Source organism: Solanum stenotomum, chromosome 1 (assembly GCF_019186545.1).
Source record: "Solanum stenotomum isolate F172 chromosome 1, ASM1918654v1, whole genome shotgun sequence".
Classification (NCBI taxonomy): domain Eukaryota; kingdom Viridiplantae; phylum Streptophyta; class Magnoliopsida; order Solanales; family Solanaceae; genus Solanum; species Solanum stenotomum.
In genome coordinates, this window is record NC_064282.1 from 1,678,386 (window position 1) to 1,703,016 (window position 24,631).

The following is a 24,631-nucleotide window of genomic DNA, read 5'->3' on the forward strand; positions in this document are numbered from 1 at the left end:
TGAGGTAGTGGTCCACTAAAACAGGGACCATTTTGGGATTATTTATTTTTCTAATTCGGTTAATATTTAATTAGTATTTCTCTTGTTTGGTCATTCTTATACCAAACAAAACTTTAATTAGTTGGGAAACTTTTTAATTTATTTTCACGATTCTATGAGTATTTTATTAGTAGACAAAACAATTGTCAAAATTAGTACGACTTTTTGTCAAAATAGCGTGTGATAGTTATAAGAACTAGAAGAAATATTTTTATATATAATAAATCTGAAAAAGATTATTTTCTTCTATTTTATTTGTCAATGGTTAAGAGATCTGATTTTCTTCATGTAACGTGTGCTCGATATGGATAGTTTTCTCATGTTTAATTGATCAAAATTATAAGAATTTTTTTTAAAGAAACGAAATTCCTTAAAAATGAGAAAAATAATGAAGAGCAAATTAGTGACATTTCATAATAATTGTGTCATCTTAACCCTCAAACACATTATATTTTCACCTCATCCACTCGCGCCCACCCCTAACATCCCCATTTTCCACTCTCGTCTTTTTAGTATTTGTTTGAAATATATATAAATATTTTTCTAAGAAATACTAATGTTACTTTTAAAAAATTGGCTTGACTAAGCATTCCCACCGGTAAACATTTGAACTTACATGATTGGCATAACTTTCTTCCTTTCGGCCTAAGGAATATTTGGCCCAATCTAATGCTCTCTCCGGTTAAAATAATTTTGACCGTACGAAGTTTAAAATTTTTTAAAAAATTAAATTTTATGATCTTAAATATATATCAAAATATTGATTAAACTTATTGCCCTGATTATGTCACATGAAAAGCTTGAAACTAAAAATTAAAACAGACCGAGAATAATTACCACATTAATTTCTAGGAGATATTTTTTTCAAATACTTATTATTAAAAAAATGAATTTTAACGTGAGTATTAAATTTAATAGTAGTTTTAAGAATTCAAAGTGTCGCTAGTAACATATGAGACTCTGACATATGGATATAACTTTTAGATGTAATAATAATTTTCTTTGAGAAAGCTAAAATGGGATAATAATTATTATTATATTATTTAGAATAAGAGAAAAAGGAATTCCATTCATCATGAAAATTGAAAGGTAAACCAAAGAAAAAGAAGTTATAGGAAAAAGTTGAAATGAGTAGCCATGGCCCTTGGGTTGAAGCAACTTCCATACACTTTCAAAAATAACTGCTTGTGCCACGCCCGAATGGCCATCTTATTAGTACGTGCTTCAAATTTATTTGAATTTTTATACATGTTTTAAATATCAAGTGTTATATTAAAAAAAGAAATTGCTTAGGTTTATACATTTATCTTGATCAACTATAACATATAATGATAAAAGATATAAATATCATGTCACAATAGGTAGAAATTTTAATTTCGAATTTCAATATTATCATTATCACAAAAGATATTTCTCGTAGTTAATTAAACACATGAGAAAAAAGAATATGTATCAAAGACATAATTAAATAAATTATAAAAGAAAAGCTCTTAACCGTTTAATTTTTTAGATAAATTGAATTTTTACTTCAACATATATAATAAAATTATATTAGTCGTACCTCATATAATGATAATTCGGTTCTTGCCAGGAGGAAAAGAAGAAAAAAAACAAGGCCTTTAATTTGTTCTCATTTCCCAAAAGTGGATCAAATCTGTAATTAAAATGTTAATAACTTGCTGAGATTTAGCTGAAAGGATTTGGTTAATATAATGGCAAACCCGGCATTCACGCATCAGTAATCGCTTCAGCTGTCTAGTTATTCAGTACAGCTTTGCAGTGTTTATTTCCGCTCAGGGTCCTCGCGTGGCTGACTAATCTAAATTTACATCGTAAAGTTCCACAATGGAATAAGGCGTTTTTATCGACAATATTCTATATTCGAAATTTAAATTTGAAATCTATAATTAAGAATAAAGAAATATTTACTACTTTACCACAACCTTTTATTATTATCCAGATCCAAAAAAACAAAAAAAAAGATTGACTTATAATTTATTATTAAAGATCATATAAGGTATAGTTGAAAAGTAAAAGAAATTGCAGATGAAAAGGGCATAGTTCACATGGTTTAATAATTATGAAGATGCTCGATTTATCGTGACACCCACCGCAATTTTCTCATTCTTTAAAGTACAACTAAAGTTTATATTACAGTCAGATTGTAAAAGGCAGTAATTTCAAGTTGCAGGTAACTTTATTTAATAATGTTAGTTGATAACTTTAAATAAATGGTAACTAAATCATGATAACATGCTAAATTACTGTTTGTGTAAAAATATATATATCATTACAACTTTATTAGTATAATTTAAATCCCATTTATATTATTATTACTATGCATGGTGTTTGATTGGGCATGAAACCTAAAAATAAAGGAAATTTGTTTAATTTTAGGGAATTTTATTCAAATTTTATAGTGTTAAGAGTTAATTACATTTTATCCCTATCTTTTTTTAAATTACAAAAATCGTTTAAATTTGATGGAATTCGGATACATCCCAAAAAATGTTCCGATACATTACATCTCAATTTCTGATACATTGCACAACGTCCTGATACATCGCATATAGAGATGTATCCGACAACATCGCGTTAAGTAATGTATTACGTCTCGTACATCGTGTATAGTGATGTATCCGATTGATTCATCGCATATAGTAATGTATCCGATAATAAGTCACGTAAAGTGATGTATTACATCCCGATACACCGCATAAAGTGATGTATTACATTCCGATACCTTGTGTAAAGTGATGTAATCGAGAATAGGAGTGAGTAGGGATTTTTGTAAAATTTTTAAATGGTAGAGAATTTTAGAGAATATGATAAAATAAGTTGTGTATCTGAGTAATTTTTCCTTAATTTTACTATCTCAAACTAAGTCATAGCACTAGTAAAATAAAAGGGCAAAATGACCCTATACTTGACTTCATTTGTCAGTTAGAGTTGGACCCTTCTGTTCATCACTTTATTAACTGAATCTTTTTTTCTTTTTTTTTGATGAAGTAAATGTTCCATTGAAGGCATCAAGAAGATGCAAATTAGTTACAAAAGTAGAAGCAAAAACAGTTGGTCTGCTGGCTCAAGTACAATTATGCTAAAACTAAGAAGCCAACAAAATTTGAAAAACTATCTAGGGAATCTACATAGGACAAATTAACCCAACTGTACAGACACATAAGGCATTCCGCTTTGAGAGAATGTAAAGGAGTTGATAGACCTTCAAAACATCTTCTGTTCCTTTCCCTCCAAATACTCCAAAAAATTGCTACAGGTATCATCTTCCAAATCAACTGAATCTTTAAACGTAGCTATTAGAATATAACATTTTAAATCCTTTTTTATCCGATCAATATGTGTGTAATACAAATAAATACACATGAAATTTCATGTCGTTTTCTAATTACACGCAAAATAAATAAATAATGACTCTTTCAATTTAATACTAAAATAATAATTTTTTCAAGAGCAACTTTCACATATAGCAAACATAAAAATCATATTTATATGTTATAGCTATAGTTTGCATAATTGCACTCCATAACAAATTTTATGTTTGCTCTGGAGCTTTTGATTCGTATAATTCTCTATAAACGTCCAATTTTATACAAATTGTTCAGTTTTGTATAAATTCATTTATACATTGTAATTTGTACAATAAGATCTGTATTTGTATAATTATAGGTGTATAGGACGAAAATATATGTATTTGTATATACATTTTTCTCTCGCTTTATACAAACACAAACGCATTTTATACCAAAATGTATAAAATGGCTAATTGTATACCGAAAATGGTCAATTGTATATCAAATCAGATGGCAAAAAAAGAGAATATTTACTGTGAATTACAATTAAAATAAACTATAACTATAACATTTAATTTAAATTAATAGTTTGTTATTTCATCTAATTTTCCCTTTTTTCAATGACACGTAAGAAATTGCAACAAAGTTTCCACTAATTTGACAGGTCCAATCTTCTACACAAAAATGACTAATTTAAGGACTCTTTCAATTTAACATTTGGTGAAATTGGTTATCCTTCACCAGAAATCATCTAATAATTTTATTTTTTTTTTAACCTCGGGATAACCCGCAACCGCTATAATCTCTGCTATAGTTTATGCCCTTCGGGTGAGCACTTTGTGTGCACTGGGTAAACACCCCACTGTGTAAGAGCCTGCAAAACACATAATGTATGTAAACCGCAGTACTGCACTAGGCAAGCCCTATGCGACAAACTCGATTCAGAAGGCATTGAGGGGATCGATACCGGGTCATTCGTGTGGATAACCACCCTCCAAACCAACTGCGTCATCCCGACAATAAAAAGATTCTTATTATTTTTTTTTAGTTAAATCGGAAATGTCAGAAATAATATTAATACTATTTATTTATTCCATTTCCCCCACCAACCGCACCATTTGAAGACGAACAGCAAAATATATATTATCTACGTTCTTAAATTTTCCTATAATTAGAACGTGGAAAACTTTTTTGAACTTGGGCGTGTTCGGTATTAATTAAGGAATGTTGTTCCACAATAAAAATAATATTTAGAAAATAAGTTAGTTTATTATTTTTTATATTTGGTATGCAAGTAAAAATATTAGTTAAAAAATATTTTTCTTCATTTCAAATACATTTATAATCTAAACAAATATTAGGAAGGTGTGGATTACGGATAGATAAGGGTATGGAATGGAGGCTACAGTAGATAAAGATGAAGTGTATTGCAGGACAGATAAACTACATTTCATGTGAAATGTCACTATGTGTGCAATTTATTTTTCCTTCTTTTATTAGAAAAGTTTGTTTTTCTCATTTTAAAAAAACTCATTTTCTAGATAAAATTTCGAAAAACTTATTTTTCTATATACCGAACCCACTCTTTATATCATTTCCTTTTCAAATGCCATTAATCCCTTGACCCTCGAAACACTAATTGGGATAATCAACTCACCTTTTTCCATAATCAAATTAAACCTTGAAAAGGCTTTGCCAAAGCTAATAATTATGTTTAAAAAAACGTAAATTATATTACCAATGAATTTTAGTTTATGACAGCATGTTACTTATCATTTTTATCAATATCAACAATACATACTAAAGATTTATATGTAACTTTTTTATATAAAAAGTACTCTGGTGGTGAAAATATTTCTTTAGATCTGCATATATGGAATTTTAACTTAGAAAGATAAAAAATTAAAAAAAAAAGATTAAGCCTTTCTCTTCCTCAACTAACTAGTTCTTTTTTATTTCAACATCGTGCTCTTTAATTAAGTATCTTATTATAATTGGGCAGTTCAATTTACCATCTTTATAATTTCAAACGAAGCTTAGAAAACTCGTTTAAATAACATCAATGAAATTTGTTTATGGTCTAATTACAAAGATCATTAGTGTTAGGTTCATTTAAGGCTACCACGTTAGGAGTGTTTATTACATGTTAAACTAATTAACAAGGCTATGTCTGTTGGTGGTTGCTTAAATAAAGTCTAAATTAATTTGTTTAGGTAGATAAGTTGTTAGTATTATTAGGTAAATAATTAAGAAATACGGACAAAGTCCTCTCCTTTTTCCTCTTCTTGCCTTTGAATGATGGAAAAAGTCAAGTTCAAATTCATTTAAATACTTTATTTGTTTCAATTTATTTGTCCTAATATTTTTTAGTCCATTTTAAAAAGGAAAGTTTTTTTTCTCTTTTTGATAACTATTTAATTATAATATTCTATATGACATATTTAAGATGACAAGAATAAAAGACATTTTTTGATTCATTTTACATATATTTAATCAAAACCACAAAAAATTAATTTTTTTTTTTTTTTACTTTCTTCAAATTCTTATCAAGTTAAAACATGACAATTAAATTAAAGTGTTCAATTAGTTATTATAAACAATGTGTTGGTATACAGACAGAAATATTTCAGAAATCTCTCATGAAGAAGCAAACAAAAGTATGCTTGCTTGTTGTGTAGTTCTTAGTCGAGAATGAGGTAATTGTAGGTTGGTGCTATTTAAGGAAATTCCGATTCGATTTGCTCCCCAATTAGGAGGTATCTACCTCATCTCAATTAGTAGCGGATTCAATTTTTTCATTCAATTTCAGAAAATGAAACCTTGAAGGTTGGGGTGCATTTTGATTTTCCTGAATCGATGAGCTCACTTTTTACAAGTTATACATATGTATATAATCACAAAAATGGGCGGTGTATTGCTTTTTTCCCTTAAGAAAAAAAAAATAAAAATGCACAAGGGACCATCCTTTTGTTGCGACATGGTCCTCAAAATTAATTGATTCTATGAAAAGATATCAAGTCCAGAGACGTCGACGGAGTCCGAGGTGCTTTGAGAGATTTTAATGGACCAATTTATTTGGGCCCTTGTGGCAAAGTATGCTTGAGAAGGCCTAGCCCATTGCTGTAGCAGGTACAAATAAGGAAAGCAACCAAAATGTCAAGTCAATTGATGGGGAATTGTTTCAACTTTTATTAAAATATATATATATATATATTTTGTTATAGAATCTCGTTTAGGTTAGCTGATTAAAAATAGTTGATAAGTAGCAAGTACTAATTACTGAAAAACACATTCTCCGTTGAATAAACAATTAATATGATAAGTAAAATAGTAATTATTAGCAAAATTGTATCAAAATGACTGAAATGCCTTTGGAGTTATTCATAAAAATAAAAATAAAAATTTAAAATTATTTCAACATTAAAAGGGTGAATGACAAATTAGAACAACCCCATCTGTGGCCTCAAGGAGTGATAGGTATTATCAAACTTGTTTCAATTAAATGACAAGTATTTTTCGTATAAGCATATAGTAATTCAATTATTTTGTAAATTTATGACTTTATAAAGTTTAAAATGAACAAGTAAAATGAACAGACAGAACATAGTAGTTGATAATTTCAAATCCTACTTGTTTAAAAGTTTAAATTATCTTTCTTAGACTTTGGTAGACTCGTAATAACGAGTTTAAAATGTAGTTATTATATTTTTAGTGAATAACATATTAATTACTAGTAGATCATCTAACATAATTGAAAACACGTGTTAGAAATCTAAAGATGGATAATAGAAGCTGTTGGTAGTACCTGTCATGAATAATAATCATCACCTATGAATTGGTAGAGTGGAGTCATTCATCAAAATTGTCATGAAAAATAATGGCATTAAAGATGTAACCTAACAATCGATATATAAATAATTAAAAAATAAAATACAAAATTACTTTAGTGTTATAGAAAAAGAGCACTTAATATTGTGACATGGTTTGGACAGAATTTAAGAAGGAAATAATGGTTTGAAATTTATAGTTTATATTAAATATGTAAAAATATTTATGTGACTAAAAAATTTTTAATGCAATATAAATTAAGATAAAAAAAAAAAAAAACTACTTGATAAGAGATGCAAATTTCAATAGAAAACAAAAACACTTAAAGTCTAGACAAGCATGATATCCAAATATTTATATATTAGATTTCTATAATCAAACTAACCTAAACATCACGATTAAACGTAAATGAAAAAAAAGGTGGGATATGAAAGAGAAGAAATTAGTGGATGAAAAAAAGGAAGAGGTAGCTTTCAAGATTTTAGAAGTATGTGGCTAAGAATTGTTGTTTTGATCCTAGTTTGTAAATTAGGACAATCTGTATCTACAAAATCTTCAACAGCCACACCCTTGTTGATTCTCACGTGTTCCAATGACCATGGCCCATCTTATTGGATTACTTGTGGACCTCATTTTTATCTGCTTTTTTATGCCAACACTTATTTCAAATCCCCTTACCCACCAAATCCAAAATAAACCCTCCTTCCGTCATATTTTATATGAATTAGTTTGATTTAACATAAAGTTTACAAAAAAATAGATTTTTGAAATTTACAAGTGATAAATACTTATGTAATCATAAATAATTTCATTAAAGGTAAAATAAATATTTTAAAGTTAAATTATTATTTAGAGTCTGTTTGGCATCGTCGTTGGTATAGACATTGAAATTTTGTGGACTCTACAAGACGTGTTCAATTCGAATTGGGACTCTAGAAGATGTGTTCAGTTTCAATTAGAATTCTTGGAGGCTACTCAACCCTAAACTCTAGTTTAAACTATGCCTATATAAAGGGTACTAAATTCCCTTAAAAGGCATCTAAAAATATCCCATAAACTCTTGGGTATTTTTAAAGAACAGGATCTTGAATATTCCACAAAAGTCATCGAATACTCATATAGAGGTCAAATCTAAATCATCCTAGTTCGAGAAATACGCCACTAACGACCCTCGAATCATGGATAAATCTTAGGAGAGTAGAATCAAGGGAGGAACAAAATTGTACCCACATATTTATCAATAAAGTTATGTTTCTTCTTATTTTATTGTGATTGCCATTTATTTTCTGTCACTTTAAAATTTGTTGCAAATAGTTGGGAGGCTAGAAGTATTTTTTTTTTGAAAAATTAATTATTTGGCGAATCCTTAAAACTGTTTTTAGATAGAAGCAGAAAGTTTTTTTGTTGTTGGGAAGAAGTTAAAAATTTCTATTTAAAAAAAAAAGCAAAAGCAGAAAATTATTATTTTTAAGACTAAAATATCGCTTGCATATATACATATTTATCAATATATCCCTTATTAATTAATTAACATATCTCATAAGTTTGGTTAATTTTCATTTAAAATTTTTATTTTTTTATTTTTATATAATATATTTTTTATTTTATTTATGTTTTTTATATTATTATTTATCTTTTATATTGTATATATCATTTTATGTATTTTTTACAGAATTAAAAATAAAAGTAACAACAATATTTGATTGTTTAATGTGTTAGAGGAATATGTTATATTGCAAGTGTGTATAAGTTAATTATTGTTTTATTAATATATGTTTAATGTGTTGTACAATTTTGTAATTTTCTATCTTCCGAAAGATGAAACAAGTAATTGGTGGTGTGTATGATAATTGTCATTTCTAGAATAAAAAATAATATGATTGACATTTCAAATGTAGAACTATTGTCATCATATCATTTATGAAATTTGTTTTAGCCTTTCGTATCACAGAAAATATAATAAAAGGCTAGGGAAGTGTGGGGGCAGGACAAAAGGAATACGAAGGTTTTAGGAGGAATGGATTGTGGTGGCAAAGTCACAATGGCAACTTATAACAAGGCCAAAGTAAGGGTCCTAGGTAGAGGATTGTGAGGAGGGTTTATTTGATTTTGTCATCAAGATTAGCAATTTGAATTTAATGTATCAACATATTGTCTAAAGAGACCATTTTGCATTTCTTTAAATGGTTGAGTGGAACTTTGTAAATATAAACACCAAGAAAAAAAATAAAAAAATTGTTGTTATCTTTCTCTACTTGCTAACATTTCAATTTCAATTCCATAATACATTGAGTAAGATAAAGAAAAAAATGACACTCAAGAGACAACACACTAAACTAGGTTGGTTCACACCTTGACTATTTTATCAAAATACCTTTAGTAACATATTTCATCAGATAATTGCTATCTTTCTTTTAACACATATATTAAATAAGTATACTCGATTTAGGTTGAAGAAATCACCTAAAGTGTTCTTGTTTGTATTATCAAACCATGTAAGATGTTCAAATCAACTTTCACACCTCAACTATTTTATCAAAAAACTCCCACCAACACTCCTCAAGTAACCAACACTTCAAATTATCAGACAATCACTACCTCCCACCAACATCGATATTAGATATGTACCTCTGGAAGGCTTAAGCTGATAAACTGACCTAAAGTGTTCTGGCTATATCTTCAAATCATGAAACCTGCTAATTGGACGTAACACAATCAATATTTTTACTTTTTGTAACAATGTTGTTCGGATCAACATTGCATCTCAACTTCTACCAACACTTAATTATTTTATCAGACAATCACTACCTCCAACCAACACCACCAATACTAAATAAGTACCTCCGCAAGGCTTAGGCCGAAGAAACGACCTAAAGTGTTCTTGGCAATATCATTAGATAATGAAACCTGCTAATTGAACATGACAATCAATATTTTAACTTGTTGTTCGAATCAGCTTCTACATCTCAACTCCCACCAACACTCAATTAGTATTTGATTTTATCAAACAATCACTAGCTCCTACCAGCACCAAAAAGTACCTCCGCAAGGCTTACACCAAAGAAACGACCTAAATATTCTTGGCTATGCCATAAAAAATTCAAAACCATGTAACATGCTAATTGGACGCAACACAAGCTATATCATCTGCCTGCCAAAACAACATCAACCAAACCAAACCACTTAACATGCTAATTTGGCAACATAATGGATAAAAAAAAGGCAATTTAGACAAGAAGACTCAAAAAAAGAGTTAGCTTTTGGTTGTCTCTTTATGTGAGTCTGTCTCTCTGTTGATCCCATTTGTCCTCCACGCTTTCTTCTTTTCTTCTCTCTTTCCTCCTTCAGCATTCTTCTTCTTTTCTTAACACAGCTCAACCACTTCTTCTTTTCTTGTCAAAACCCCAAGATTCCCTTTTTGTCTCTTTATTTTAACTCTTCACCTATCTTTAATAAAAAAAACAAAACTTTATTTCATACAGATTTGTGGGTGTTCTTTGTTTTTTGTTAAATCGACAGTATGGTAAGTGAATTAATGGCCTGAAGTGGATTCTTGAAAAATGAGTAAAGGAAATTGAATAGTGAAAATATAGAAACAAATATGAGAACCCTTTGTGATGTTTGTGAAAGTGCAGCCGCAATACTTTTCTGTGCTGCTGATGAGGCGGCTCTCTGCCGTTCTTGTGACGAAAAGGTATTTGTCGAATTCCAATTTTTCAGTGTCAGTCGATTTCTTGGTTCTTGATAGAGAATAAGTTGTCTAAATCTTGGTTCTTGATGGATCATCGAATTCTTGTTGTTTATGTTTAAAGATTGCCCGTTTGTTGTACTATGATATCTTGAATTGGTTGATTCATTATCTTAGTACTAGCCTTATTCATGTAGTTTCTTGATTTTGATATATGTTACCATTCATGTAGTTTCTTGCTTTTGACATATGTTACCTTCTGTGTTTTGGTTATAGCATTAATTTGTTGTTGTTATTGTTCCTTGTCTGGATGTTCTGTACTGTTTTCCTTATTAATTACCGTATTTCATTACTGCCATTTCCCCCCATAACTACTTGATTTGCTGCACTTGAGTATACAGTTTCTCTACCTCCACGAGTTAGCGATAAGTTATGGGTACTCTCTATACTCGTGCGACCCCACTTGTGGGATTTCATTGGGTATGTTGTTGTTTGTTGTATTATAACTCAGGGTTTCTACTTTATGAACTAATACAAACTATCTAACTAAAGGGATGGAATTATCTTCTTTGAGGTCCATTCTGTTAGTTTCCACTTTGTTGTGTAGAGAGGGATCTAGGATTTTTAGTTACTTTACATCTTCCACTGATGTAGTGCATATGGTGGTCTATGATTTCTTTCTTTGTACTTACTACTCATACTATGCCTTCTCTTCTAGAGTATACAATTCAATGCAATCCCTTTTGGTACTGCACCTTCTGAAATTCCACATCCACCCTGTTGATCAACCTGAATGGACTAGAGGCCTTATTTTTGTTTGATAAAGGTGGCATCCAGCCCATCTCCTCACTCGATTATTCCACTAAGTACCTGCTATCTCCCACCAATATAGTTAACATTACTCTTCCCCCCAAGGCTTAGGCAAGGTGAGAAAAATCATTAAATTCTGTTGTCTCAGTGATTTTAACCGTGGTTTATGATGGTTTTCATTGACCGCTAAACCACACCCTTGGGTGCTAATGGACTATTAAGTCTTTCTTTGGAATTATTCTCTTCATAACACTTTTATCTAGTTGGGCTTATATTTTCTGATGCATGTTGGAAACTTCTCCATATCCAGCATTTGCTTATTCACGCCTCGTCTCACCTATATTTACTTCCCTTGTCTGATCTTCCGAGGAACTTCTAGTGTTTGAGAACACAAAAATGATATACATGTTGTAGGATAGAAGAACATTCACTTATAAGGAACTAATTTGGTAAAATATAATCTTCTGTCACATTTGGTTTGTATCTGCTTGTTCACTTTTGTAACGCACTAGTTTTAATTCATCTGTTTTCTACTGAAATTCACTGTCCTTGTTGTATCTGATATTAGGTCCATATGTTCTGTCACATTTGGTTAGTATCTGCTTGTTCACGTTTGTAACTCACAAGTTTTAATTCATCTGTTTTCTACTGAAAGAAGTTCACGGTCCTTTATATCTGATATTAGGTCCATATGTGCAACAAGCTTGCAAGTCGACATGTAAGAGTTGGGCTAGCTGACCCCAGTAAAATCCAGCGTTGCGACATATGTGAAAATGCACCTGGTATGTAACTTCATTTCTTCTCTTTCCTTATCCTGTTTCTGTTTGCCAAGATGGCAACATTATATGAAGTTTTTGCTTCTTTGCTGGATACATGTATGTAGCTTTCTTTTATTGTGAGATCGATGGAAGTTCCCTTTGTTTGCAATGTGATATGATTGTCCATGTTGGAGGTAAACGAACCCATGGAAGATATCTCCTTATAAGGCAGAGGATTGAGGTTTGTAAATTCATGCTAAGACAAGCCCTGGTTCAAGTTCTTGTTGTGTTTAGGGAAGAGTCTATTTTATTACTTCTTTTATGTCCTTCTGTAGTTTCCAGGGGATAAATTGGGCCCTTCAAATGAGCTAGGATTGCCATCTACTGAACAAGGTGATGTAAGGAGGGAGCCTGCACAGCCCTTTAAGCTCCCTATGATAGACAATCACCAACCAAACAGGGAGACTGCTATGGCAGCAGTAGAAAATAACGTGAATAATAGCGTGAAAATGGAGAATGAGTTGATTGACCTTAATTCCAGACCTCATAGGATGCATGGTCAAACGTCAAATAATCAGGTAATCTACTCAAATTGGAAGTACTATCTCAGTCACTTTGTTCAGCTATTGGTCTCCAGTAATTAAAAAATTTAATGCAGGAACAAGGAATGGACATGCTTGGTGGTAGCAATCATGAGTCAGTCGGTGTGGTACCTGATGGACCCTTCAAAAGAGAACCGGAGAAGTGATCAAGGTATGTACTCTACTCAATGAATTTGAGTTTGTAATGTCCTTCTCTCTCAACTTTGTCAAAGTCTTGGAGTATCTTGACTAGTACTATGATTTTTTTACCATTACGAATTACAATGTGCACGTACATACACAATATTCTATTCAGTCACACATTTTATGGGTTGTGACACCTTTTTTCCATTAAGAGTGTATATAAGCAATGAAAGAATAATTGTCACTTTCTGCAAAAGGATCTGTGCTGTACTTAATTGCAGATTCTAAAGAAGTATTTAAGGGCGTTTAGGTGTGCCTCAAGGTGGCTGGGTTAAGAAAGGTACTTGAGAGGCATTTGCACCTTTTCGGCTGAGATGTGTTGTCACTGCGATTTCTCTTGAGTGCCTCGCTGCTGCTAAGCAGTCACATGATGAGGATTGCGTAACAAGGTTAACAAAAAGAAGAGGAATAAACCCTTTTCAGCAAGGAAGAAATTGAAGAATTGGTGAGATCAAAATATTCATTTCTGGAGAAGCTGGAAGGGGAAATAGAGCAGAAATGGGAGAAGTAGGATTGACTTCCCAATTATTTCAGTTTTTGATGGATTTGGTGGTAGTGGATATAAACTACATACATAAATTGTACTTGGGCAGTTTTGAATTAGACTGAAAACAAACTGTTTATTTTGGTTCTATAAACCAATAAAGGAACGTAACAGACATAAAAAAGTTGTTCATGCATCAACGAGGATCATTTATCATTTTGTTTTTCGATGGGGTACTTATAAGAATTGAGTCATGCAAAATGCACGAAGGCACTTTGTAGAATGAGTTCTTTCCTTTACGACAACAAACAACTGATAATGATAGGATATTTAGTACAACAATAAGATACCCAGTGTAATCCCACAAGTGCGGTCTGTGGATGGGAGAGTGTACACAGACCTTAACCTCTATCTTGTGAGGTATAGAGGCTGTTTTGGATTTAGACCCTCGGTTCAAGAAAAACATTTCAAAGCTGATAGGATATTTTGTAAGAGATAGAAATTCTTTCTGGGCATGCAGGAATAATGACGGCACTTAATACACCAAATCAAACAGTGCATAAGAAATAAGCTCAGCATAACTAGTGACAACATAAACTACTATCAACATTACTTATACACACACCCTATCCAGCACTATTCTTATACACCTTACTAAACGAACCCTAATAGAGTTGTAAAAGCAACTTTCAAAAGCACTAAGATAATGAACTGGGTGCTAGATTTTCATCTTGAGCTGGGTACCGAATATGTATTTCAAAATGTAACATTTCAGTAAGATATCTAGCTTGATATTAGAATTTTTGGTTGAACTGTTCAATTCTACAATGTTCATGGTCAATTTTGCAGCACTCGTGTTCGTAGCATGCAATACATGTTCTTTGACTATGTATGTAAAAATATAGCAAAGCGAAACTTTGAAGATGTCTAAGTTTGAACTCGTGGAATTGTACTTAATAAATACTGCTCAGTTTATAAGGCTCGTAAGCATGAACTTTCTATCTCTCTCGCATGCTTATCATTTCCTTTTTTTGAAGTGTAGATGTGAGCTGCTGCCATTCCAAATTTCAAACTTGAATTATGAATTGGAGTTGCCCGCCCCAGCTGAGTTCTATGCAATGTCAAAGCTTTAAGAGAAGCTTTTGAACTAGCCGGGACCAAGTTGAGGTATTTCTTGAGTGAAGAGCTCTCTGAAGTTCATTATTCAACCACTTCATGCATATACTTTGAGAAGAGGATCAGAAAGAAATTCTGCCATCTCGCTTTGGAGAGAGGATAAGGCTGCAGTCACCACATTTGCCTCTGTAATTTCCTGTAATGAGTAATGAGAAAAAACAATCTTTACAGATTCAAGATGAACTATGTAGCAGTGACATTCATTTATTGTTGTTTTTATCTATAAAGTTTCCACCATTACAATTGTAATCTCATCTGGTTTGAATTATGTTGTTAAATATAATCATTCAAGGTTGACACAAACTATTGGGGAGTAAATCCTCAGTACCAAACATGTTGTGTCCGATTCGATTTAACCAAGCAGAAGAGTGCTCTGGAATCTTATGACTGGCACTTCCAGCGCTGGATTTAGCATTTTCTTCGCTTGGATGACCATCTATGAGATTAACTCTAGGTGATCTTGTGGATTTTGTAACTAGAAGTTTCGAGTTTGAGTCCTCGGGATGGAAACATTCTTTGATAGGAGCGCTTCTTCCAGTAATAAGCACGAAGTATCAGGCCAGTGGGATTCGGATACTGACATGCACCTCCTTTCAGATCTCTTGGAACTCTGCCTCAAAAGTAAGGAGCTCTACAATATTTCCTTCTTATCTTTACTGATCTTGGAGAAACAGTAAAATTGTCTGTGTGACCTATATAGGTCATGGGCTTGAGCCGTGAAAGCAACCACTAATACTTGTAGTAAGGTAGGTTGTCTCATCACACCTCTTGGGATGCGACTGTAAATATATTATTGCAATGAATGGGACTTAAGTCCCACATTGGTTAAAGGGAAAAAGGACAAATATACCCCCGAACTTTTGAAAATGATATGTCAATACCCTCCGTCATACTTTTCGTCCATCAATGCCCTTGCCGTCCAATAATCGGTGCACATTTGCCCCTCCCACTAACGGACCACTCATTTTGTACAGGTGGCGCAATCCTAAGCCACAACCCAAGTTGATCAATTTTAACCCAAATTTCAAAACCCACCCATAACCAATTTAACCCACTCGATTTACCCACAAATAAACTATGGACCAAAGTTCAACCAATATATCGGCCATCACCGTCGGAGACACAAAAGAATCCATGGAAGAGAACCACCATTTAAAGGTCCACTACTAAGAGAGAGTCGTCCAGATGTGAGTAGTGAAATATCCTATTGCTATACACCACATGAAATAATAGATAGTACTAAAATTATAGAAAAATGGGATCATTAAGGATTTGAAAATTACAAAATCGCAAAAACGAAGAGACAAATAATTAAATTTTTTTCTTATAACAGGAGAAAATGGAGAGAATGATTGTTGGTGGATGTTAAATTATTAAAATAATCAAAGCAAAACCCAGAGAGAGTAAAAACGGTCTCTCTTAAAAGCAAAAAATAAATTCAATACACTTGTTAATGATTTCAAGAAATCATAAAGTAAAAGTTGTGTCACCATTAATATCCCCAAACTCAGCTTCTTTCAAGAAGCTCTTGGTTTTCCCATAAATCCAAAAAAAAAAGTAAAACCCACTAGAAAACTCCAAAACTAAAAAATAGGTTTCACTTGAAAACAGAAATAAACAAACAAAAAAGTGAAATTACCAAATTTCTTTGTTTTTTTCCCGTAAAACATAGCAGTGAAAAGGGGAATTTACAGACCTAATGTGTTCCATAATAAGCTGAAAAGTTTTAAAAGATGCAAAAGAAAAAGGGTTGCCGGAAACAATGGCTGATTCATCTAACTCGGCGGCAATATCCTCCGGTAAAGTACCATTACCACTCCCAATATAAGAAGGGACAACAGGAAAAAGTGATTTAGGTAAAACTTGAGGAGGAGCTAAAGCTTTAGAGACTTCAAGAACTGGATAGAAATTTCATGGGTTCTTTTGGTGTCTACATTGGCTGAATTTGGTTCATAGTTTATTTGTGGGTAAATCGGGTGGGTTAAATGGATTATGGGTGGGTTTTTAAAATTTGGGTTAAATAATTGGTCAATTTGGGTTATGGCTTAGGAATGCGCCACATGTACAAAATAAGTGTTCCGTTAGTGGGAGGGACAAATGTGCACTGATTATTGGACGGCAAGGGCACTGATGGATGAAAAGTATGACGAAGGATATTGACATACCATTTTCAAAAGTTCGGGGTATATTTGTCCTTTTTCCCTTGGTTAAATGGGGAGCTGATATGGGGCTTATCTAGTGTTGGGCTCTCCCACCTCAATAGCTAGCTTTTGGGGTGCAGTTCTCGTGAGGTTGTAGCAAAGATTACAGGTCGTCTTCTAAATGATCCATAAAAATACATCTTATTAAAGAATGAAGATCACAATTACTGCATATTTGGTTAATGGCTTCCAAGTTCCAAGTATATGAAGCTTCTGTCTTCAGTATTTCTCCAACTAAGTTCCTCTTTAAGATGCATATGTCAATGTAGTTTTGTACAAGGGGTCTTAATTGCTAACTTGCTAGTTTTTCGGAATGTACATAAAAAGTACTAAAGTTCTTAAATGGAGTGACATAGACAGTGAGGATTCATATAGTCTATCCCAACCAGCTTCGTATCAAGTAGTAGTAGTTGTTGTTGTGTAGTAATTAAATGTCTCTCAGTGCAGGGAAACAAGATATATGTTGCCTCCTTGGATAAAAGAGGATCTTTTGGTAAACTAGTGTTGCTATAAAAAATCTCTAAAAATAATATGCTCACACTAAGTAATTTTCATTATTCAGTCTGCATAATAGAACAGAGAGCTGGTTTATAACTTCATAAAGCAACACTAACTAGTCTCAATCAGCAAGAAAGTTTATTTTAAGTTGTTAAAAAAAGTACAGGTAATCAAATAAACAAAAATACTCTTCTCTATGGCTTTACTAATTGCATAACTCATAGTATGAGATAATTCATCATTTCTCTGCTTCACTGTGAACCATTCAGCTCATAATCTTTGTTTTTTTTGCCCCTCTTCTTCAAGACTTCAGTGGCTATAACTTAGTAGACATAGCCCTTTACAAACATTCCTTGTTTAGCTTCATCAGATTCACCCTCACCGGTGTACTTTCCGAGCTGAGCAAGAGAGTTTGCTTTGGCCCTGACAAGTAAAGTATCCTGAGCAGCCTTCACATTCTCAGGTTGTCCTCCCCATGTCTTCAAGCAAGTGTTCTGAAGAGCCCTTGCGTAAGAGAACGACACGTGCCACGGGTTTGGAGCTTGGTTCATGGCATTCAAGTTCAATGTAGCCTCAACTTCTGATTGCCCACCAGACAAGAACTGCTCACAACCCAACAATATTGAATCAATTAGCATAAGATATGTACTTTCACTTATTCATCTACCACTAGCAATGGACTTACAATTCATATTCTATATGTTGGGAAAGTAAAGTTACTATAAACTTCTTATTTTACCCTTAATGTCATGCTCTTATAGCCTGTTAGAATGTTCAAGACCTAAGTTTTAAGGGTACTTCTAATATGTGGCAAAAAATTTCCTTCTTAAACTTTGTGCTCAATCAGACACTCATATAAAATGAAACGGAGAGAAACTTGCCATGATTCCAGGGACAGCTGGGGGAATCCTCCTCTTGAGGAGATTGAGAGTATAGTCTGCGACCTGCTGAGGAGTGGCCCTGTCTTTGCATTCAGCACCAGGAGTAACCATGCTTGGTTTCAAGAGGATACCCTCAAACATGACATTGTTCTCAGCCAAGTAGAAGAAGACTTCAGCCCAGACCTTCTGTGCTACCTCAAAAGTCCTGTCAATGCCGTGTTCACCGTCCAACAAGATCTCTGGCTCCACAATTGGGACCAAACCATTGTCCTGAGAAATGGCAGCATAGCGAGCCAATCCCCATGCTGCTTCCTTCACAGCCAATGCAGACGGTCCGTTGGGAATGCTCACCACGGTACGCCTACAAGTTACCATAATTTTAGCATTAATCTTAAGATGGGTTGGTTATATGAATCCTCACTGACTTGTCGCTCTATTTTAATTCATCTCATACCAATATTGTGCAAAATAAGGATAGACTAGCATATAAACTTCTAACATGATGAAAAAGCCCTTTGAAACAACTGATTGGTATCGTCCATATAGATTTTTTCTTCCTCTGTTGTGCCTATTATGAGAAAATAACAAAGTGAATGAGGACTTCAAATGTACCATTTGGCAAAACGTGCTCCCTGTTGGTAGTATGCAGCAGAGCGGGAGGCAAGTCCGTCAAGACCTTGACACCATGACTCATCATTTGAACCAGCAAGGGGAACCAAACCCTGTGAACAGATATAATGATTAGGGGATTGACAGATATCTCATTTCAGTATAACTTGTTCTTGTTAAACATATATAATGACCCTGCCTTTCCTCTTCTATTGTTAGTACAACTACATATATAACCAAGCTAGTTAGGGTTGGTTATACAAATCCTTACTGATCATGTCATTCCATTTAAGTTTCTTCTCAGACCAATATTATACAAAATAAAAGTTACTAAAAGTTCACTATATTTTCTCACCGGCAGCATTAACTCTTTACTATTGTCCTTTTTCAAGTTGTGGGTGCAGGTTAATATACTATACCTTGTCAACTTTGATACCAGGAACAATGTTTTGCTCAATAAGAACATCAACTATTTTGCGTCCATCAACGGTAGACTGGTAGAGGGTCTCCTCAAAAAGAATAGCACCAGAGATGTACTGTCCAAGGCCTGGAGCTGACACCAGCAAGGTACGGTAAGCTTGGCGGTTAGCCTCAGTGTTTTCCAAACCAATGGAAGCCAAACGCTTTCCACAAGTGGCATTCGACTCATCCATGGCCAAAATTCCACGTCCTGGTGATGCAACAGTTTTCTACAAATAACAAACACTTCATTGTTAGCAAAGAAAATTTGTAAAGTACACAAGCTCATAGCTAAGAGTTCAAGTTATACACAGTAACAGTATAAAAAAATTGTGTACTATCAAAGGTGTAATATAATTACGTATTTGGAAACTTTTTCAAGCAAATGAGCATTTCCCCTTTTTCTTGACAGAATAACTGATTGATGCATAAAATTTAATCTACACCTTTCATCCTTATTACAACTACTAGTTATTTCGGTTTCCAATTAGCGACTATAACCTCAGAATATTTAAACTGAACAATTCACAAGAAGAAATATTCCGAATTCAAATTTAACCGGTTATAACAGATTATTACTCTATTTTTCAGGTTAACAAATAAGGTATGTCATGGAGAATTACATGCTGGTAGCGTAAGAATTCCTTATACTGACAGTACACAAAACATAAACTCGTTAAACTAAAACTTACAGCGGTTTTAATGAGCTCATCAGCATAAGAGGAAGCAGCGCGGACAGTAAGAGAAGTGGCATTGGTGGGATGGCAACGGACCACTGAGACGGAAGGCTGACGAAGGCTTTGCCCCTTTAAAAACTCAGATTTGTCAAGAACTGGGGATGACTTTAGTAGAGATGCTGAGGCCATTTTTTTTTCTTTACTTTAAATTTTTTCCTCTCTACAAGAAATCTCCTTATCTCTCAGTACAATCTATTCTCAATGTCACTCTTTGCCACACAAATTTCTCAAGCAGAGTGCTAAAATTTATAAGTGTGCTAAAGTGTCATTGAAGATGTATCATTTGAGGTGGTTATGAGCCAACCAATGACTGTTTGACATGCAATCTTGATTAGTTTGTCTACTTGGCACATTGTACAAGTTGTTGATTTAGATGGAATTATTGTAATGGTAGACAAACGTGAGGCTCTGATTAGCAATCCTACCTTGAGTGGCTTGGTAACATTTCCCTTTTTGTTTTGGTTATCCCAAGGTGATCAGTGGTCATGGTTCAGTTCCAGGATTGGGTTTGACAGTGACTTTCAAATATTCAACAATTCCTTTTTTTAAAGTAATAATAGTGTCCGAACCAATTTAGGTGCACCTCATATAATCCAGGATACCTCCAAAAATTGTCCATTGCGGAAAATTCGTCACTACTTACCGTCTCACGGCTGAATAGAAAAATTTCATGCACCACATCTAAAATCCCATCTATTGTATCAGCCAACAGACTCCAGTTCAAAGGAAGGAAAGCATTAACTAAGTAATCTATACCAATATACAAGGAAAGTTGAAGGACAAAAACCTGTTTTCTTACACTAGTTGCTACTTAATAATAAAGCTAAACAGGGGTAGTAACTAAAACATAGAACAACATCTGCAAATTTCTGTCTGAGCATATACGATCGTCTTTCCTTCTTGGACCATGCACAGGCATTCGACCCTCTTTCTACGAGAAATCAAGTCAGAAACAGTAAGCTGCAAAACGGAATTGTTGAATTTTTGTTTAAACTACTTGAGCTTTGCATCTAAAGCAGCATGCTCCAGATCAGAATTTGGATTTGCAACATAAGTTAATCAGTCGTTGGATTCAATGACATGTCATCGAGGCCAGAAACGATATCATCAACCAACTTGTCGACCAGTACTTCAACATTTTCAGAAGCTGGAGGGATGGAGTCCACGGAGCTTCCTACAAGGGCTTTGTTGAGCTGTTTAACAAGTTCATCTTCCTCATCGGGAATGTCAAGTTCCCAGACCTTGAATATATAGTCATCCAAATTTTCCTCAACAAATGTTGAAAACTCTGAATCTACTTCAGAATCGGAGGCTTCAACTACTCTCATGTCCTCGTTATAGGTGGAAGAAAAAACATTTTCTAAGTTAATTCTGGACCAAAAAGTATCTGGATCTTTGTTATTAATCAGATGACGAGTAGTGTCCCCTTCTTGTTCATTGGTTGGAGAAAAATCATAAATCGTGTCATCTACAATCCCTGAAATTCCTGTCTCTTCAATGGTGGGGACAATACGAGAGTCTTGAGGAGAGTCATCCCTCATCACTGCAGAAAAGATTGTTTGGGAAGGAAAAGTGTCCAGTAACACATGTTTCAAAGAATCCATGCCGTGGTCCAATATAGCAAGATCATTAATGAGGCATGAGTCAGCCCATGCTACATCCTCAGGTGAAAGCACAACTCGACTCTTGTTGCTATCTATAGAATTGAGGTCAAGCAGAGAAGCACTGTCATCTTTCATGTCATCATCAACGGCCATGGCCATGGCCATGGAGAGAAGTTCAGTCATATTCCTTAGCAACCGCCCTGCAACAGAAAGTACATAGGTAAAGCCTTCAGGAACCATCAACAAACATTTTATGATGATAGGATCCAAGATACCATCCCCTCATCAGTTAATGACTCCAAGCACAAGCAATTAAAATAAAACCACAATAGAACCGTTTCAAATGTCATGAAACTGAGGTTTCAATAACAAAAAGATGGCAAAAAGTGGGTTACTAGCATCAACAATTCATCACCAGGGAAATCTTCGGGATCAAACCTAAACAATTATAATATCAAGCAAGAAAGAGACAGATGAATATCTTCAGCTGTTGTAGCAGACTAGTACTGCCTATAATTGATGAAATCAGTTAAAAGGCTTGGTGTGATTGTCACTACTAAGAGCCAGACCAGAATTAAACATACAGAAGCATCAAGGGAAGGAGGATTCAATAAAATACTCCCTACTTGACCATACGGAAAGAGAAGCAAACTTCATTCAAATGAAAGAATCACTCATCATGTAAGGTCTCGGTGTACTTGATAGAATCCAAAGGCAGAACCATTGAAGGTGCAGCAGACATAGCCAACATAATATCATCAGGAATGACAAAGAGTAACCACTAGATTTGCATTTACTATAACATTAGCGCTAAAACGTTAAACAACTTCTAAACCAAACCCTTTTCTTCGACTATCAAAAGGGTTCTTCACATATAGAAACCAATTATATGAGACTATTCCTCAAGGATGCAATTCTATGATGACTAATATTTAAACGCATAACCTTTACTCCGTTAAGTTTCCACAACAACATGAATTCAGTATTAGTTCATTGCTACAGCTCCTACCTTGCATCCTTACCGGCCCTTCCTTTCCACTACTGCCTACCTCAAGCTTCTCTCACACACAGCAAAAGGGTGAAAGTAGCTGGTTAGTCCAAAACTTAACAATATTCTTTCATATTGACTTTGGAATGACCAAGCAGAGGTTTTATACATGAAATATTAAGTACTAGCAAAAATGCTAAAGCACCCAATCTTTTTCATGTACCAATGAAACAATCAGCCCTTATTTTTTTGATAACCATGATTCTCTCGCACATTGACTAATTGCACGAGATACCTGCCACCTCCCACGAAAAACAACAAGTACCGGATAACTTTGTCCACCAAGACTAGGACACGAGAAAAAATCACCTAATGTTTTTGCCTCTGCTTAAATTTTAACCTGAAACCTTCTCGACTAATTCCACGGATACCTGCACCCTCCCACCAACAACAAATACCAGGTAACACTATCCACCAAAGACTAGGACATATGCAAAGGAATCACCTTTATATTTTCGTCTCTGCTGAAATTTGAACCTGAGACCTAATGAAACAGTGAATACTTTACAATCACATTTTCTAAATCAGAGACATTCTGCAAATAGTTTAGCAAATAATTTGTCACTCCTTCAATCATGCAATACTGTTCTAACAAAACCGAGTCCAGCAAGTATGTGTCTTTTAGACTGAAAATCGAGTTCAATAGTTCCTCATATAAGTTAATTTCTTTATAACCTAAGATAATTGAAACAATAAATCAAGACGAAAAACACAGAGTAAATCGCCTAACTTTATATAGCAGCAAAAATGTCAAATGGATTGAAGGAATTGAAACGAAATCAAACTTGAAAGCTTGAACTTTATCATCTCCTTTCCAGAAAGAAAAAAAAAAAAAAAGAACTATAGAAATGGCAAGATACCTTAATTTATGAGTTCAAAAATGTGGAAGCACAAACCGAGACACATACGTCAACTTATATGCCCACCGCCCACCGTTTCGTTTCTCTCAAAGAAGAGAAAAGAAGTAATAAAAGCGATCCAATCAATGTTTCAGCTTCAAGTACAAACTTAGAATAGAGGGGTTTTTTTGTGAGGGAAAGTAAGAATTTGGGCCTTTGAATAGAGGGATTTGGGCTGTATTTTTTGGGTGGGTAGAGAAAAAAAAAAAAAAAAGAAATTTTACAGAAAAAAAGTTTTTAAAAAAATTAAAAAGTTTTTTAAAAAGAATTTTCCGTTGCCGGGACTTGAACCCGGGTCTCTCGGGTGAGAGCCGAGTATCCTAACCAACTAGACTACAACGGATTTGTTGTAAATTTTACATTTTAAAATTAAATCGTATAAATAAAAGATTTTCTTATCATATTGTTTACCCTTTTCATATGGAAAAGGTTATATTATGAAAATAACTTTGTAATAAATCACAAAATAATATTTGAACTGAACTTCTTGAAATGTCATAAAATATAGTGTACTCATGTAGTGGCGGAGCCAGAAATTTTAATAAAGGGTTCAAAATCTGAGAAGTAAACACACGAACTAGTGGAAGGGGGTTCGATATCTATTACACATACCTAAAAAATAAATTTTAACCATGTATAAATAATAATATTTTTCGCTGAGGGGGTTCGGCATTATATGTTGCCTCCGCCCCCGTAGTCATGTAATATATCGTAATTTTCTCTTGTGGGAAGAGCAGTAAGTCAACATATGCATGCAAAGAACATATAATTTAAGAGTGTGTTGATTAGATAATTGGATGTACTAGAAAATAATAT

The 24,631-nt window shown here is 33.5% G+C and overlaps 3 protein-coding genes, 1 long non-coding RNA gene and 1 other non-coding gene across 6 annotated transcripts; 2 read left to right on the forward strand and 3 right to left on the reverse strand.

Annotated features, from left to right (window-relative positions):
* The first annotated feature begins 10,473 nt into the window (after positions 1-10,473).
* Positions 10,474-15,096, forward strand: LOC125853116 (B-box zinc finger protein 19-like). The gene is made up of 6 exons (XM_049532795.1): positions 10,474-10,872; positions 12,362-12,458; positions 12,560-12,675; positions 12,770-13,012; positions 13,093-13,187; positions 14,746-15,096. The coding sequence occupies exons 1-5, from the start codon at positions 10,780-10,782 to the stop codon at positions 13,180-13,182; spliced, it is 639 nt and encodes a 212-aa protein (XP_049388752.1). The 5' UTR covers positions 10,474-10,779; the 3' UTR covers positions 13,183-13,187; positions 14,746-15,096.
* A 2,516-nt stretch (positions 15,097-17,612) lies between these two features.
* On the reverse strand, positions 17,613-20,657 carry LOC125853703 (fructose-bisphosphate aldolase 1, chloroplastic). Its single transcript, XM_049533436.1, has 5 exons — positions 20,220-20,657; positions 19,488-19,757; positions 19,072-19,181; positions 18,460-18,820; positions 17,613-18,180 (listed from the first exon to the last, which is right to left on the reverse strand). The coding sequence occupies exons 1-5, from the start codon at positions 20,391-20,393 to the stop codon at positions 17,902-17,904; spliced, it is 1,194 nt and encodes a 397-aa protein (XP_049389393.1). The 5' UTR covers positions 20,394-20,657; the 3' UTR covers positions 17,613-17,901.
* Positions 19,702-20,388, forward strand: LOC125853706 (uncharacterized). Its single transcript, XR_007445205.1, has 2 exons — positions 19,702-19,797; positions 20,185-20,388. It is a non-coding gene; the product is annotated as an uncharacterized LOC125853706 (long non-coding RNA).
* A 269-nt stretch (positions 20,658-20,926) lies between the features above and the next one.
* On the reverse strand, positions 20,927-23,933 carry LOC125853704 (uncharacterized). Of its 2 annotated transcripts, XM_049533438.1 has the most exons (3): positions 23,777-23,926; positions 23,226-23,287; positions 20,927-22,068 (listed from the first exon to the last, which is right to left on the reverse strand). In XM_049533438.1, the coding sequence occupies exon 3, from the start codon at positions 22,049-22,051 to the stop codon at positions 21,320-21,322; it is 732 nt and encodes a 243-aa protein (XP_049389395.1). In that variant the 5' UTR covers positions 22,052-22,068; positions 23,226-23,287; positions 23,777-23,926; the 3' UTR covers positions 20,927-21,319. The 2 variants fall into 2 exon arrangements, with proteins under 2 accessions (XP_049389395.1, XP_049389394.1); XM_049533437.1 differs by lacking the exon at positions 23,226-23,287 and having other exon boundaries at positions 20,928-22,068; positions 23,777-23,933.
* A 152-nt stretch (positions 23,934-24,085) lies between these two features.
* Positions 24,086-24,158, reverse strand: TRNAE-CUC (transfer RNA glutamic acid (anticodon CUC)). Its single transcript has one exon. It is a non-coding gene; the product is annotated as a tRNA-Glu (tRNA).
* Positions 24,159-24,631: the final 473 nt, after the last annotated feature.